The 16,934-nt window shown below is 35.9% G+C and overlaps 2 protein-coding genes and 1 pseudogene across 4 annotated transcripts; 2 read left to right on the plus strand and 1 right to left on the minus strand.

The window, feature by feature from the left end:
- Positions 1-435: 435 nt before the first annotated feature.
- Positions 436-6,899, plus strand: LOC145619535 (BRAP2 RING ZnF UBP domain-containing protein 2-like). The gene is made up of 12 exons (XM_081674250.1): positions 436-832; positions 1,906-2,021; positions 2,125-2,233; positions 2,323-2,437; positions 3,013-3,110; positions 3,614-3,720; positions 3,947-4,196; positions 4,296-4,349; positions 4,473-4,616; positions 4,758-4,822; positions 6,159-6,213; positions 6,326-6,899. Exons 1-12 carry the CDS (start codon positions 569-571, stop codon positions 6,470-6,472), a joined length of 1,524 nt encoding a protein of 507 aa, XP_081530376.1. The 5' UTR covers positions 436-568; the 3' UTR covers positions 6,473-6,899.
- Positions 6,900-8,070: 1,171 nt separating this feature from the next.
- On the plus strand, positions 8,071-10,625 carry LOC145620002 (flotillin-like protein 3 pseudogene; annotated as a pseudogene).
- A 512-nt stretch (positions 10,626-11,137) lies between these two features.
- On the minus strand, positions 11,138-16,315 carry LOC145620673 (APO protein 2, chloroplastic-like). Of its 3 annotated transcripts, XM_081675377.1 has the most exons (5): positions 16,032-16,315; positions 14,789-14,850; positions 14,224-14,384; positions 12,670-13,019; positions 11,138-12,179 (listed from the first exon to the last, which is right to left on the minus strand). In XM_081675377.1, the coding sequence occupies exons 2-5, from the start codon at positions 14,835-14,837 to the stop codon at positions 11,348-11,350; spliced, it is 1,392 nt and encodes a 463-aa protein (XP_081531503.1). In that variant the 5' UTR covers positions 14,838-14,850; positions 16,032-16,315; the 3' UTR covers positions 11,138-11,347. The 3 variants fall into 3 exon arrangements, with proteins under 3 accessions (XP_081531503.1, XP_081531504.1, XP_081531505.1); XM_081675378.1 differs by lacking the exon at positions 14,789-14,850; XM_081675379.1 differs by lacking the exons at positions 14,789-14,850; positions 16,032-16,315 and adding an exon at positions 14,638-14,775.
- Between the last annotated feature and the right edge of the window lie 619 nt (positions 16,316-16,934).

The raw sequence follows: 16,934 nt of genomic DNA on the forward strand, positions 1-16,934 counted from the left end.
ACAAGACTTGTTTATATGAAGGATTATTCTGCAAATTCAGCAGCCAAACCCCTTGTCTTTCTCTCCTCTATCACCGCAGCGGCACAACACGACCATTAGCATCACCGCAATTCCGCGAGTACCACCTGCATGAGCAAATGCCTTTTCCTAAGGGATTAGTATGAGTCCACTTTACATACTTTGCTACTAGGGTATCTTTTGCTTAGCCACTTATAGCCGCGAAGGGGGTTGATTGCGTGGCATGGTGCCACGAGAGAGAAGGAAATAGCGTCCATACGAAATAGTACTGTACTTATTTACCTAACTAAAGTCATAAACGGTGATTCGCCTTTAAAATTGCTCAATTAACCCTTTACGGCTGTCCATAAACAAAACCCGACTAATTCGATCAAAGAGGATCCGTTCCCATTAGTAAATCATAAGGAGATGCTTATAAAGTTGTGATTTGTGACCGAATGCTGCACCATCTACCATCTCATCGCACCTTATAAATATTCATCTTCTACACATTTTCAATTCCAAATTTTCTCTTTAAGTTCTAACCTCAACACTCAAAATCATCCCAAAAATGGCGGAAGCAACCTCTGCAAGCGCCAGCACGTCTCCCACCACCGAACCACCGCAAACCAGCTTAACCTCCCATCTTCCTCCTCCTTCGCCGGCGCCGGCGATTGTAGTTTCCGGCGACTCTTCGTCGCAACTCTCCGGTAGTAGCATCTCTACTCAAACCTTGTCGTTTTCCTCCGGAAACCCTAGAATTGAAGAAACTCGTGGTGTCATGCATTTTTACTCCAATGATGTTGTTTCTTCTCCCTCACTTTCCCTTCTTCCGGTATACTTTCTCTCCATTTTTGTTTCTGCAATTTTGCTTTGAATTTTTGCTGGTTTTTATGAATATTTAGGGTTTAATTGGTCTAATTGCGTTGTTTATTTGATAGTCTATCTTTGTGGTATAAATTATGTTGGTGAATATGATGTAATTGCAATATTTGATGGACTTAATTTTGCAGAGAAAATAATGCCTTAGTTTGAAGTGTGTATTAGATTATCAAAGCTGGAAATGTTGTTTGGTATCGATTTCGAGCATTTTTTTCTGGAAATATAATGTGAACATTTGGGTGGTCTAATTGGAATTGGTATCACTGGTTTCAAAAAAAAATTGTAATTGCAATTAGGTTGTGTTGGTCTTGTCCCCTCCCCTCCATGTTCTACAGTAGATTGGAGTTTTATTGGAGCTTTTAGAAAATTGGTACTTCGTAATATTATGATTTTGCTAGATAGTGTTAGACCTTGTACTGCCTCCATCATGAATTCATCCTGTCTAAGTGATACTTTGTGGACTTTGAGGTTGGTTTTTGATCATTTGTATTTTGCATTTATCTTTGTTGGGGTTTTGTCTGAATTCATTGTGTCATTGTTGGGAATCTCGGGACATTGAAAATATAAATGAATTGCTTGACTTCGAATTCCTAAATGAAAATGTTGTTATTGTTGTTGTTTCTGTAGTATGACGCTATTCTCTGTCAAGAAGTCTAATAAGGGGCATTTTATTCAATCTTAACTATGAATGTGGTATTGTTGGTGATGCTTAAATTTGGTTTTTATCTAGGTGGGGGAGTAAGTTTGATATGTAGAACAAATTACAAAGTAGTAGATAAAACAGCATAACAGTCTTGGAAAAGCACTTATTTTCTGTCCGTTAGGGTATAGGGAGATAAAGGATGGGTGTTCTGGAGTCAATTAATTAATTATAGCAATGTGTCTGTTCTTTAGTTTTCATGGAATTTTGTGCATGCTTGCTGTGATGGTTGCAAACTTTCATAATGATCTTCAAAATCAGTTACAAGATCCATCGCAATGAAAATAATTATCAGAAAGACCTAACCCACTCATGATGATGCGTAGGTTGGCAGAAAACCTCTTGTATGCGTTCTTGGGGTTCCAAATCACATGACTTACGCAGATTTTTGCCGGTTTTCTGGTTCTTTTATTCAGCATATGCTTGAAATGCGGATAGTCAGGTGAGAAGTTTACATCTTAATGGCTTTCTTGTGTGATGATTTCATTATCTAATATCTATGTGTACTTATTGAATGTGTTCTGACTGTTATGTGTTTTGTCAAGGAATGATGAAATGGAGGACAGATATATTGTTCTGATTAGATTTGACAGTCAGGACTCAACAGATGGGTTCTACAAGCATTTCAATGGGCAAACATTTTCATCTTTGGAGGTTGTTGACTTCAAAAAATTTCTTTAAGTGTATGCAAAGTATTTTTTTTACTTTCTTTTTTGATAAATTCTGACTGCTTATTTCTCTAGCCAGAAGCCTGTCATGTGCATTTTATCATTGATGTGCAATACACGGGCTCTATTGAACATGGACAAGCTTCTCTTGGGAACTCAACTGAGCAACCTACATGTCCAGTATGCTTAGGTATTCTAAAGTCATATCCCTGTATTCCATTTCACAAATTTTGTAGATTTGTTGTTTCTACTGCATTGAATAATTTTAAAAATAACTATTGTACTGTAAACATAAACCAAGTGGAACTTCTTATTTTAATATTATTTTCTCTTCCCTCTTTAGCAGCAAAATTTTCTCATCAATATCTTGCTCCAAGCAAACTACTGTAGAACTAATGGGAGTATTTAACCTTCTCCTGGATTAATCTAGATGCTTAGGAACATTTATCAATTGAGGTTCGTACTAATGAGGCAATGTTGGCAGTTACCTTGTACATTCTTGGTGGCTTTTGTTGAATAGATTATTTAAAGTCAAAACTTGTGAATCACCCATTAGAAGTACATGACTTTTTTTTTTTAATCATCTTGTGTGGATATTTAATCACTAGAATTTGTTGACATTTGACATAATTTGTTTACACAACAGCATATAATTACACATACATGTATGTACCACTAATATTTATGTGGAAATGGCCATAAGCTTTGTCTTCTTTGCTTTTGTCCGGCTTTTATGGGCTTTCTAAATGTGTGGTTACATGGCAGAGAGATTGGATCAAGAAACCAGTGGAATTCTCACAACCATTTGCAATCATTCTTTCCACTGCTCCTGCATCTCTAAGTGGACAGATTCTTCTTGTCCTGTAAGCTTATAAGATATTCATCTTTTTTGAATTTTACTGCAATGTTTTTGTGTGCTATTAGTGTACTTGTGTTGCTCATTCTTCAAGAACTGAAAATTGATGTCACATGCTTAGAGTTCAGACTCCCCAACTAAAACATTGCAACTTTTGTGTGTTGATTACTCTATTTCTATTTGAGTATATTTTGTGCGATTGCGCCTATAGCTTAAGTGCTTATTTTATTTAAGAACTTTTATAAATTAGAATTTTCATATAACTAATGAGAAACATTTTGTTATTTCTACCAAGCATATAATCCAGGGTTGTGAAATTTTGGTGCCATGATTCAGTCTTACCTTCCCCAAACCCCAAGAGTGGTAGTTGTCTTGTTGGTTTCCTGCTTTGTGATTTTGCTAGCTTGAAATTGTTAGGAGATTTATTGATCATTATTTTGCCTTTTCTCCGTTATGTGCTGCTAAGGTATTGCTGATTCTAATTATTACTCTGTTATGGTCATCATATAGGTTTGTCGATATTGCCAGCAGCAACCTGATAATTCAACATGTTTCGTTTGTCAAACCTCAGAAAATTTGTGGATATGCGTAATATGTGGTTTTGTGGGTTGTGGAAGGTAATAACTCTTTTTCTGTTATGACAAAATTTTTGCATTGTATAACCCGGAGTTTCAACTTTCAAGTAGCTAATGCTAAGAAACTGTTATCATTATTCAAATGGCCAAAGAAATGTAAAGAAAAAAAATCAAAATAAAAACATCAAACAGTATATATAATATACCTGTCAAATAGACTAGATATTCTAATTGTTAAAATTTTCTGACCAGGAAGCGTTTAATCCAGGTATAAAGAGGGCCATGCTATTATGCATTGGAAAGAAACACAACACTGTTATTCCCTGGACTTGGAAACTAGGCGTGTTTGGGACTATGTTGGTGACAACTATGTGCACCGTTTAATACAGTCCAAAACTGACGGGAAGTTGGTTGAGCTTAATGTTCCTTGTTCACAGGCTATGCATGGCTGTGGAAGCTGTGAATGTAGTGGGGATCCTGGAATAAACGATGCTATTGTAAATAGTAAAGTTGAAGCTGTATGTGTTTTTTGTTTTCTTAATTTAAAGCTATAGATCTTTGGTTTGTTGCTGCAAATTGCAGAGATTAAATTTCTCTGCACTTGGTTGTCTTACCAGATCGTAAATGAATACAATGAGCTTCTTTCCACACAGCTTGAGAATCAAAAATTGGTGAGGCCACCTAATGAATTTGTTTTACTATGTCTTGTGCATTGTTCTTTGTGAAATAATAATTGTGAATTTTCTAATCGTTTCTTGATTGACTAGATCATTTATCTTGGTTTGTATTTGCAGTATTTTGAATCTTTGTTGCAAGAGATTAAAGAAGAGACTGAAAAAGACATAGCTGAAGCTGTTGACAAAGCTGTGAGCTTGAAATTGCAGAAATTGCAAGCAAAATTGGATAGATGTATCAAAGAAAAGAAATTTCTGGATGATGTATGTGTCTGACTCAGGTTCTGGCTAATAGCTGGATAGATTTCTTGTGCTAGTTCCTGTCATCTATGAATGTATTTGTTTATATTTTGGGTGGTTTCACGAACATGAACTTAGACCCTTTTGTTCAATGATTGATTGCAGATTAATGAAAATCTATTGAAAAATCAAGAGATTTGGAAAATCAAGATACAGGAGATTGAGGAAAGGTAATTCCAATTTCTTACCTTGCTTTAATATATTATGATCGTGGAAAAGCGTCTAACAATTGTTGATGTAGGGATCCTCCTTTTTATATTTTATACCACAGGACGCTATATTCTACCATAACATTTGCATTTACCAATCACCACTGACACAAAATGGTTTTGTTCAAAGTCGATGATGTATCAAAATCAGGAGATGGATGTGTGATGAATTGTAAATGGTGACCCATGACCCTAACCTTGTTATGGACCTTCTGTGAATAAAATTCCTTGTTTCTTCTGATGTTTGTGGAGTGCAACTTTACAAGTTTAGGAACTAATATTAACGATCCCGTGGATGAATCAGTTTGTGCCTGACTGGGTTTTAATTGTGCATTTAACTGTGTGTTTTTGACACAAATAACAGTTTGTGCTTTCTTTTTTTGTTTTGAGTGTGCAATATCGATGTGGTGATTGAGTGTAAGAAAAACGTGGATAAAGAGAGGGAGTGTGAAACTGTGAATATTGTAGGGTAACAGGTGTAAGGTAGTAAATGAGATTATTCATATACTACCTCCGTTTCATATTATTTGCAACGATTTGACATAAAGTAGAGAGGAATAATGTCTAATCGTTGCAAATAATATGTAACGGAGGTAGTATATAGAATTATGCAAAAGTGTAAAGGACTTTTAGGAATAGCAAAAATGGAAAGTGCAAAGAACTTTGCTAGTAATGAATAACACCAAGAATATTTGGGGGGGGGGGGGGGGGGGGGTTGCTTTAGATTGGGAGTAGTTGCCCTAAAGAAGCATAACCCCAATGCTTGTAACCTTTTCCATTCTTTGAAAAATTCTTAAGATAATTGAATATTTGATCTTGTGATTACTTGTTTACTCCCTAATTGGCTTAGCAGAGGCAATTGTTTCATCTTGTTTGTTTGAATGCTTCAACATAATGCGTCTGTAAACTAGTGTAATAACTGTTTTTTGAGTTCCCAATGGTTATCTCTGTTGAAGAGATTAATTAGTGGTGGGTGAGCTGAATTGAAGGTGCTTTTGAAGCTTGGCTGAGTGATGTAATAAACCCCTCGGAGATGGGCTGGGAAATTTCCTTTTTCATAAGGAAATTTGAAATTTCGTAGGCTTGAATATTTTTGGAACTTTGCTCATTGTGCTCACCTACCTATTTATTTTCACTCTGCTTTATTATTGATGAAGTTTCTGCTACATTGTATTATGAATATATCCCATTTTGAATTTTTGATGGTATCCTTACAGTATGGAGTTAGTTGTTCCTTTTGCAAGTTGAATGATGTTGCATAGGGCTACTGAAGTGTACAATTTATATGTTGCTGCAGGGAGGAGAAAGCTGTGAGACTGAAGGATGAAAAAATACGAGATCTTGAAGAACAGGTTTGTCCATTTTGTTAAAATGGTCATCTTCCAGGATGTTCCTTCTGTTTTGGCCTAGCTACCTTTGGAGCATCTGATGATAACTGTCGTTCAATCTTCTGTATCATTGCAGCTTAAAGACTTGATGTTGCACCTTGAAGCAGGGCAAGCAGTGGAGCAGCTATCCATTTCTGATGAAGTAGATGATGGTGCTGTTTTGAAGTTAGGAGGTGAATCCTCTACCAGAGCCATCAAATCTAAGAACCGGAAGATGAGGTGAAGCAATTAGCTCAATCTATGGCAAAGCTAGCTTTGATAGGGGATGATACTTTGTTTGTAGTCACATGGATTAAAATGGGTGAACCAGAGTTTGTTATACATAAATATAAGTGCGTGTTCTGGTGAGTTTCTTAGATAACAGAATACAGGAGTAGCAATGTTGAACATTATGGTCTTCACTGGCATGAAGTCTCTAAACTGTTATGTTTCTTGATGCATTCTGCCCTAAGGTCAGGCTGGTGATGTCGCTGTTAAATACATTTGTTAATTAGCTTTTGAGCTTATATTAAGGCTGTACAGCTATTTAGTGATATACTGTTATCTGGTAACCTTGCAAATTGTAGTAGATGTGAGGGTGTTGTGTGTTGATGTATAAATATTATGAAGTATTCGATTTGTTACTTGAAAGAAAAAATATTTTCCTGATATTCTAATGATAATCTGTCAATTGTGAAGGGTCTTATACTATATTTGCATCATATTCATATGTATAATTTTGTCAAGAGAAACTTATGCGAGACGGAGAGAGTGATTGTTTGGTTTATCAATTTGAATCCGGTCGAAATTGCGGTTTAAAAAGCCTGGTTTTTCATTAGAATTTTAATTTTCAATTTCTCATCCATCGTTCTCTAACTTGAATCAACTCCTTCAACCATGTCAACCACTAGACCTCAACTGCCATAATATAAGACTCACAGCTAAAAACTAAAATAAAATAAATAAAAATTGTTGCTGAAGTTTGAAAATAAATTTCTAATCAAGGGAGTAGGGAGCAAGAATATATATTGTTTTTTCTGAAAAAATCACAACTATCCAAAGGCAATTCTTTTGAACTTTTATTTTGGGATTTCTTAGTAAATTTTCAACAATAAAAAATAATAGCTTCAACAAACAAATTCTCAACTACAAGTAAAAGCAAAGTTGGTCTTAACACCCTGAACTATAGTTTAGGTGCATTTGGCACCTCGAACTTGGTGGTGTGCTGTTACTAGTCAAAGTTCGGGGTGTTGAATGCACCCAAGCTAGTTCAAGGTGTTGATGATATCAAATTTGCGTAATAATTATACTACATATGTTCCTTGGATATTACAACATAAGAGGAGGACACGGGTTTTAAGAAGAAAAGAAAGCTTGAGGGGAATAAGGGGGTATTCATGTGGTAAGAAGAGAGGAAACATGTGTAAGTACCAATTAGAGAAATGTTCCATATTTGTGAAACTTCTCAAAATCTAATGCTTATTAACTTATTTACAATTGCTCTAGTATCAAAATTTTACTATTATTTGTCTCATAAATGATCATGCATACAGTATAAGATTATAAGGTAAGTAACAAAATCTATAAATATTTTTAACAAACAAATAAAAATGGTAAAAATCTCCATAATTACCAGAGATATACTTAAATCATCCGCCCAAAAAAAAGAAAAATTAAAACTCCAAAATTAAGTACTCTGTTTTATAAAAGCTCTGACTACTATCTCCTATATATACTGCTTCATTCTTGATCAAACCCACCAAAAAAATCAAACCCCCATTGTTAACACTAACACAAAATCATCAAAAACCTTCAAAAAATCTCTCCCAAAAACAACAAACCATGATAATCCCATTATACAAAATAGCAAGATCTTCAGAATACTTAGCCATAACAGGCTGGAAAATCCAAGACATAAAACTAGCCAAGAAAGCTCTCATTCTTCCCGGCCAACGCTACGTTCGTGTCAATGTTTCTCCTGTCAACTACACTTTCAACGTCCAAGCCATGAGTGCAGAGAAGCTCCCTTTTGTGCTCCCTGCAGTCTTCACTATCGGCCCTCGAGTCGACTCCAATGATCATCACAGCCTTGTTCTGTATGCTAAGCACATGGCACCCCATGACATGAACTCTGATCATGTTCATGAACTTGTTCGGTATTATCGAAGGCGAAACTCGGGTTCTTGCTGCTACTATGACTATGGATGCTACTATGACTATGGAAGAGGTGTTTAAGGGTACTAAAGAGTTTAAGAAGGAAGTGTTTGAGAAAGTTCAGTTGGAGTTGAATCAGTTTGGACTGTTTATATATAATGCTAATATTAAACAGCTTGTTGATGTTCCTGGTCATGAGTATTTTTCTTACTTGGGTCAGAAGACTCAAATGGAGGCTGCTAATCAAGCTAAGGTAATAATATTTCTTGATTCTTGGAATTTTGATTTATGGGTTTTTTTTTTCTGTTTTCTTGTAAATTTGGGGTAATTCTTGAAGATTTTGATCAGGGGTTTATTTGATTGAATTAAAATTTTGCTGATTTGGGGTTTTTGGGTTTTTAAAAATCGTTACATTTGCTTTAATAATGTGAATTTGGGATGAGATACATACCTACAGTGTATTGAGTAACCAATGATTTTTAATTGGTGGAAAAAAAAAAAGGGGATTTCTTATGATAATCTTGAAATGCTAGTAAAACTCTTTATTCTGATTTGAGGAACATAGAACATTACGTAGTATTTTCTGATGATAATGATATCATGTTGTTTAAGGCCAAGAAAATATGTTAATTAGACAAACTTATGTTAGTATGTTAATCAAATTTTGGAAAATGTGATTAATCTGTTTTGTATGTGTTTGTATCTTAAGGTGGATGTTGCAGAGGCCAAGATGAAGGGGGAGGTAGGATCAAAGCAAAGGGAAGGGGAAACAGCGCAAAATGCAGCAAAAATCGATGCAGAGACTAAGATCATATCCGTTCAGAGGGCAGGAGAAGGCAAGAAGGCAGAGGTCAAGGTTAAAAGTGAGGTTAAGATTTTTGAGAATCAGAAGGAGGCTGATGTTGCAAAAGCAAATGCCGAGCTTGCTGCTTTGAAGGCCGGCTGGTCTAAGTCGGCTCAGTTGGCAGAAGTTGAGGCTGAGCAGGCTGTTTTACTTAGAGGGGCCGAGTTGCAAGTTGAGGTGGAGAAGAAGAATGCTCTCACTAGGACTGAAAAACTCAGGGCTGACCTCCTCAGTAAAGCCACGGTTGAGTATGACATCAAGGTACTTATTATAATGAATTTTTGCTAACCTTGTTATGAGTATAAAAATAACATTTTGTTTTTCTTATCTAGTTCAGCTTTCTTTACTGAGGTTATTAGCTAGTTATTAACAATTTTATCCTTTTGTGCAAGTATTTATCTAGTTGATGTTTATGCTTATGTAATAGTATTATATCTTTGTTATATATTTGCTAGCTCTGTAGAATTATTGATGATAAAACTTGTATGTTATTGATGCTATGTTAGAATCTTTTTGCCTCTGAATTTTCATACCTGTTGAATTCGGTGAAAAGGTCATAATTTGCAGTTTCAGATAAGCCAAGTTTTAGTTGGTTAGTTTGTAATTTGGTTGTACATGATAGCTTGAGCAATGTGAAGAGTATGCCCATATTTTACAAAGAAACTATATCTTGTTGCTTCCTTCTTCTCAACTTCCTACACTGTGAAAAGGCGTGTGGCAATGAAATGATTATAAGGCTTAATCCCATTCACTGATCTTAATACATACCAGTACTTTAAATGACAGAAGATACCAATATCAGAAATAAATGTGAGTAATAGTTTTCTGTTTTGAGTTAACATGCAAACTCTTGGTTTATCAGGTTCAAGAAGCTAATAGAAACCTATACAACAATCAAAGAGAAGCGGATGCGATTCTCTACAGGAAGCAAAAGCAAGCTGAGGCAGAAAAGGCATCAGCAGATGCTGCCTTCTACACTCGCCAGCAAGGAGCTGATGCAGAACTCTATGGCAAGAAGAAAGAGGCGGAGGGAATCCCGGCCCTTGCTCAAGCCCAAGAATATCACCTCATTACCCTTCTCAAGGCCCTTGATGGAAACTATGCAGCATTGAGGGACTACATGATGATCAATTCTGGAACATTCCAAGAGATGGCTAAGATAAATGCTGATGCTGTGCAGGGTTTGCAACCAAAGATCAGCATCTGGTCATCAGGATCTGGTGGGGCCACCTTGGGGGATGGAAATGGGTCTGGTGGATCTATGAGAGATGTGGCCGAGATCTACAGCATGCTGCCGCCACTAGTGAAGACGGTCAACGAACAAACTGGGATGCTGCCTCCTGCTTGGCTTGCCACTCTGACTGATGGCATTGGTTCTGTTGCTGCAGCTGCAAAGTGAGGTGACCTTTAAATATATGAACTTGATTCATTAGGGGATGGGTTATACTATCTAGATTTTTTGTCACTAATTAGATGTTAGGTTATTGGAGCATCATATTATGATGTACTCTGGTTTGTTTTATTTTATGCTGTTATACACATACATTCTAGGAAAAAATTTCTGGTTATAATCCATACAATGATACGAACTACCATAAAGTTGCAAATTGTGTCCTGTTTATGATTGCAGTTTGCTCTTGGTTTTGTTATTCTTACAAAAAAACTCAACTAGATGTTAGTTTTGTGACCTTCTTGTCTAGAACATAATCTAAAAACAAAAGGAATATTGCTTGACTGTTTGATTAAATCATACAAGCTCTATAGCAGGAGCGTGTGCCCAAGGCTGAAGATATTATGCATGTTGAGAACATGAGAAGCCAGTTTATATACTATATAATGATCATAGGTTCTGTTAAATGACATTATTTTTCCTGAAAAAATTAAGGTCTCATTGTAGAAAATATAAACTGATCACACAGAAGAATGTTTGTAATTAAAAAATACTTTGTATTTTATTAACACAATCAAGACCTGACAGAATTGCTTAAGCTTACAGTGAGGCATCAATAGAACGGTAAGTTCTTAATGATACTGAATCATACTTTTGCTAAAAGTGCAACTCTAGACATGGTTCGCGAGGAACATCACAACTATAGACATGGCCATTGGTGTCCATGAAACTCAAACCACCTTTTCAGCTTCCTCAATACTTATTGGAATTCCTATATCTAATCTCATAGTTGGCATATATTGCTCAGGAACTGCAGCCCCAGCTTGAACACACAATTCCACCACTGCAGGTGCCTGACCATAAAAGCTTCGAAGTTCCCGCTTCATTGGAGGACCATTGACATCCGGCACATGCCACACATATCTTGGGGGTATCAGGTCATCAAGTACTGCCCTTTGCCAACCATGCTGTCCATTCCGTTGCTGGTGCTTATAGGCTCCACAGTTTTGAGCCTTGTGCCCTGAAGAACCCACATGCACCTCGGGGCAATACCCACATACCCTAACTGGATACATTTTCATCAACTTATTGGCTCCTTTTCTCATCCTCTCCCATGCTAAAAGTGTTTCTTCAGCGAGTAAGACAGTTTCCTCAGCACTTGATGGGGGTACTATTTCTGCATCAGGAATTTCAGATAATATTGGAACTCTGGGTGTTTCTGGTTCAGGATCTGGCAGATGACTTTCATCTGCATCAATAAATTCATTTTTCCCAATTCGAATAACAGCCTTCCTTCGCCGCTTCACAGGGTATTCTGGAAGATTAACTCCAGCTTGGATGCAAAGTTCTACCACAGCAGGGATACGAGGAATCGAAAATCTTTCATCATGAGCAATACGCTTCCTGAGACGGTCATGCAGATGGTAAGAATCCACAGAGACTAAAATATCTTCCACCACAACACCTCCCCAGTCATGACAACCATACCGACTTGATGCTCCTGGACCCCTACAAGACTTGAAAGGGTGCCCGACGGGTCCAACATGGATCTCATTGCAGCCTCTACACAGCCAATAAATTAAATAAAAATGAATACAAAAACCACTTGCAGTAATCAGAAAGAAGATTTTCTAATATTCCTTAGTTGTATCTCAAGTGTGACCACATTTTCCTTTAGTTGCAACATGTGTTTCAATTAAATTCATCGGAATAAGAAGCCCCATACATATAAGGACAATCTAGATATATGAGCATTACAATCATTATCCAGAATAAAATGTGCAGATGCATGCAACATTGAAATATGATACTCTTCCAACTATCAGGTAGTTAGACTCTTTGGGATGATGACAAAGTCAAGTGTTACAATACTTAACTACTCAAAACTACTGGTTCAAACATCGATAATAATCTTCATAAAAACTGCTCACTACAACCAAATTGCATGCCAGCACAGAACCACTGGGAAAATTCAGCAGTATTTACATGGGTATATGCAGGTACATGTAGAAACTAGCAAATTATAGAATAAGAGTTTGACAAGAAATATTACTTGCATGCATGGACTTTCACAACTTTCAAGAGCTTCTTCAAATTATTTATCAATAAAATCCTCGCATTCAGGACATCATAAGCAACTGGTACTAGGCTCTTCACCAGCAGGCCATTCTTTGGTGGTGGCACAGGTTTCCTAGGCTGACCTCTGCTATTCTTTAATCTCTCTCTGGCTGCTCGCCTCAGCTCTACTATTGGAATTGGAAAAGGCTTCTTTTCCCTCTTTGAGTAATATTTAGGAAAATCAGCATTTTGGGGAAGATCATTCTTAATGACCAAAGAAGAAGTATGGCTTGAACTTTGTGGCAGAATTCTATGCTTCAATAACAGTTTGGATAGATTGCCACACTAAAGGAAGAAAAATCAGAACAGCAGAGTTAATCCAGAAACTTGAGCAAGCTAGTTACACACATACACAGGGTACATAGAGTATGTATTCAACATATATCATGCTCAAAATTTTACAGAATGCAAAGGAAGATTACATATATACAACAACTCAAACTGATGACAATTACATTTAAAAAATTTGTTCCGGGTTCTTCTAGGACCAAATATTAATGAGAACAGCAATCAGCTAAATTTTGAATTACAATAAATTGAGAGATGAGTATCAAAAGTGTTATAATATCATATTAGGCATCAGTTTTAGAGCACGCAAAAAAGTTTAATTTGTTCTATAAAAACTATAACATACAAAGGAAGATCGTTGGTAAATGTGGATAGAGAGGTTTCTCCAGTTATTTTAGTATCTTTTTGTTTTGTTCACTTAAATTCTTCTACTCTTGCATATGAACCATTTTGCCTCCTTCTATTCTAAACCTGAATTGCAGTGAGGATGGACCAACTAGATTCAAGAAGAGAACGAAATAGAGGAAAGGATGAAAGGTGACAGACAGACAAAAGATGTCAAAAGTATATTGGCCAGTGAATAAGATCATTTTTTCTAGGAAACTTCTGGAGATCCACTATTAACACTGTTGGTTTAAGCATTTTGTTTGTTTGTGCTAGCTTTACAAATAAATATCAAAGAAAAAAACACAAATATTTTCAGAAGGGTGTGTTCCTAACTTCCTACATATATTCTATCATACCATGCGTTTCATTTCCCTAAGAATAATGCTTAACAATCAACTGTCTATAAATAGGGGCAGCCATTGATTACCAGTGCTTAAAGTCATAATGGAAACATTCAGGCAGCAAGATTCACCAAAATACAGTGCCATCACATTTTGTCACTGCCCCTTTTCCTTTTCCCAAAACACAGATTTTAAATTTCGCAGTTAGCAGAGTGTGATGCAAATCTGTTTTTTTTGCAATAGATAATCATCTAGATCTCATAATTTCAAAATAGTACAAAGCTGAAGAACTGAGGCCTCATCATGGCCACTCACAGTTAGGTAAGATAACAAGCTATGACAATTTTAAAGAAGAAGATAAAAAAGGTAACAGGGATTTGTAGAGTGGCAATGCAGAAGCAAATACTGAAGCTTCATTCATGTACCTAAAGTCTTGAATCACAACACACACAATGACAAAAGGTGTATCATACCTTCAAATGATTAATAAAACCAAGATCAGAGTACCCATTGAGCTTCACGAACTCTGATTTTCTGCTGTAGGAAACACTGGGTAAAGTATTACGACTAAGCAAGACACATTCATTAAGATAGCCTGAATTCATAGGGCATGCTTGTAGTTGAGATGAAGTCCCTGTAAGAATTATAAGATGGAATTATAAGTGGAAAACATCTGATAATTTAGGAGCTTCACTCCCTGCCAACTTTAACATGAAGGTAGCAACTGGATTTTTCTTTTTTTTTTTTTTAATTATTTTTTTGAAAGGAGGTAGCAACTGGATTTGAATACACATCATGCACAAATAGATAATTATCTACTTCTAGGAGGTTATGGCAAAGCAAAATCACAAAATATTTCTAGGATCACTTGCACAGCTCTGACTTACAAAGGCCTCAAAGGACATAAATGCAGGTAGGGAGGTGACTAGTAAACTCTTCTCGGGAAACTTTTTGTGAGACTTAGCAAATGATGCAAGGTTAGTTGTTCTGCATTCTGCTCAGCTAAGTTCTAGTACAGTAAAAGATAAAGGCGTGTACCTCCTAATGCTGGAGTCACTGAACTTGGCTGGAGAACCACCAATGGCATCACCAGGGATGGACTGAGTAAAGAACAAAAGGGTCATTCCCATCAGCATGAAAGTTTGAAATAATTTAACTTTGTTAATTCACTTCTGCTACCTTCTGTCAAAGATTTATACAAGAAAACTCCAGGGAAACAACAAACAAACATACAAAGACCATTACTCAAAGCAAAGTCTCTAGTACCATAACTTCAACTAAACAATAACTGAAGGTTGTATGAGACTTCATCTTAATAATGAATCTAATCCATCAACAGAGTATACATGTATGTGACTCTATCGACTTTGCACTTAAGAGTTTCGACTGACAGTCAGGTTAGAAACTTGAGCTGTACCCTTTCTTAATTTATCATAAACCCAAATAGTAACACATAAATGGTCCTAGCTTCTTATATTTTGTTAATTTCCCAATTTCACATGAAATTCTTTATGATGCAATTCTCAAGAGTTAATAATTGAAATTTGACTATATTCACAAATAGACATCAAGTACATATTCTTAGGAAATTCTACTTCCTACAGAATGAAAAAGCTGTCTATTTAATATAAAGCCTGGCAACTGAAGATTTTCGAGCAAAGTCAATCAATCATTGTATCACACTCATTAATAATGGAATGGCATTTTCTTAAAACTTTATCTCCCAACATCCAACCAAACAACCATTCATTTTAAACCAAAAACAGGAACTTACTTTCCCTTAAGCCCTTACTAGAGACAGGAAGATGTTAACCATTGCATTATATTCCAAATTTGACACTTAAATCTGCAACAATGAACCCCTTTCTCTATACATTACTTCTTTTTCAATTTTTTCTACGAAATTCCCTTCTTATTGGCATCCTCGTAAAACTATTCTTTCCGTCCCGATATAGTTGTCACATTACACATTCAAATTACACTATCAACGTGACTATTAAGTATTAACCCCGGATAGAGTGTGTGTTATAAACCGGAAGAAAGAACAATAGCAATCAACAATAACCTCAAAAATAATAAAAAAATATTCCACTGAATTCCTAATTGTTATTATCAATTTATCAGTAAACATAAATTAGATGCCTTTCCAGAACAAAATCAAATACGAAGTACATGATATCATAATTTCACAACCATATCCACACAATATAAACAAAACTAAATACAAAAATTCCAACTTATTATTGTAGTTTCAATAAATAACATAAGCTTAAAATCATACCTCCTTATTTTTCACTCAAGTTCCAATTTTTTTCAAATGGGAAAGTTTGAACAATAAAAATGGTTGTGAATTCAGTGTTGGCAACAAATGAGTAGCTCCAAATTGACGTAATTCGGGTTCAATTCAACTTGAATAACTACTGTTTTTGGGTATTTCTTGGAATATGGGGTTGAATTGAAGAAACAGGGCAAAAGCACAGAAGGAACAAGAAAAGAGACTGAGCAAACAAATGAGTTAAGACTTGAGCGAGATTGTGGCCTTTATTGAGGGAGTAGGAGGAATGGAGGATAATACTCCGTAAGAAAGAAAAGGAGGATAGTAAGAAAAAAAAATATGAATTGGATTATTGGTGTAATGGATGATTTTTTATTTTGGATCAAAATTCAAAATCACAGCCTTAAAAAAATCAGAATTGTTTTTTTTTTTTTTTTTGGTGTTCTATCCGGTTCATTATTTGGGCTAATTCAAATTCGAGATCAGTTCTGGGTGGTTAGGTTCAAGTCTCAATCACCACTACACCAACAATCAATTGAAGAAAAATCCGAATTGTTAAACATTAATCCGTATGCTTATAGAGTTATAAGGTAATGTATGTATCATAATTATGGGGCACAAGTCAAGTTGGCACCGCGTGCAATGTTAGCATATCTCATGCTCAAGCGAGTCGTGCTTAGAACAAGCTAAGAAATAATCATGTTGTATCAAAACTCATGCTAATCTTTCAAAATAAGAGCCCATAACCAATCTTATTCTTTGTAATAAGAATCCTTACGCTGCACTTTGGGAGGTACGACGATTAGCTCAGGAAATTCATATCCCTTGTAATAATCTAGTTTACTTTTGTTGTAATAAGGTATAAAGAGAGGTCGTGTCTAAAGCCCATTCCCTAGCTCATAGGGCTAG

Source organism: Chenopodium album, chromosome 27, assembly GCF_948465745.1.
Source record: "Chenopodium album chromosome 27, dcCheAlbu1.1, whole genome shotgun sequence".
Lineage (NCBI taxonomy): Eukaryota > Viridiplantae > Streptophyta > Magnoliopsida > Caryophyllales > Amaranthaceae > Chenopodium > Chenopodium album.

What these genes read in the sequence shown, in the direction of transcription:
- LOC145620673 (XM_081675377.1), bottom strand. Translation starts at nt 14,837, where the DNA reads ATGCCATTGGTGGTTCTCCAGCCAAGTTCAGTGACTCCAGCATTAGGA. An exon ending in GTTTTATTAATCATTTGAAG is followed by an intron (nt 13,020 to 14,223) that starts GTATGATACACC and finishes TTCTTCCTTTAG; the next exon opens with TGTGGCAATCTATCCAAACT. An exon ending in GTGAAAGTCCATGCATGCAA is followed by an intron (nt 12,180 to 12,669) that starts GTAATATTTCTT and finishes TTGGCTGTGTAG; the next exon opens with AGGCTGCAATGAGATCCATG.
- LOC145619535 (XM_081674250.1), top strand. Translation starts at nt 569, where the DNA reads ATGGCGGAAGCAACCTCTGCAAGCGCCAGCACGTCTCCCACCACCGAA. An exon ending in CTTGAAATGCGGATAGTCAG is followed by an intron (nt 2,022 to 2,124) that starts GTGAGAAGTTTA and finishes TGTTTTGTCAAG; the next exon opens with GAATGATGAAATGGAGGACA. An exon ending in AGCTTGAGAATCAAAAATTG is followed by an intron (nt 4,350 to 4,472) that starts GTGAGGCCACCT and finishes TTGTATTTGCAG; the next exon opens with TATTTTGAATCTTTGTTGCA.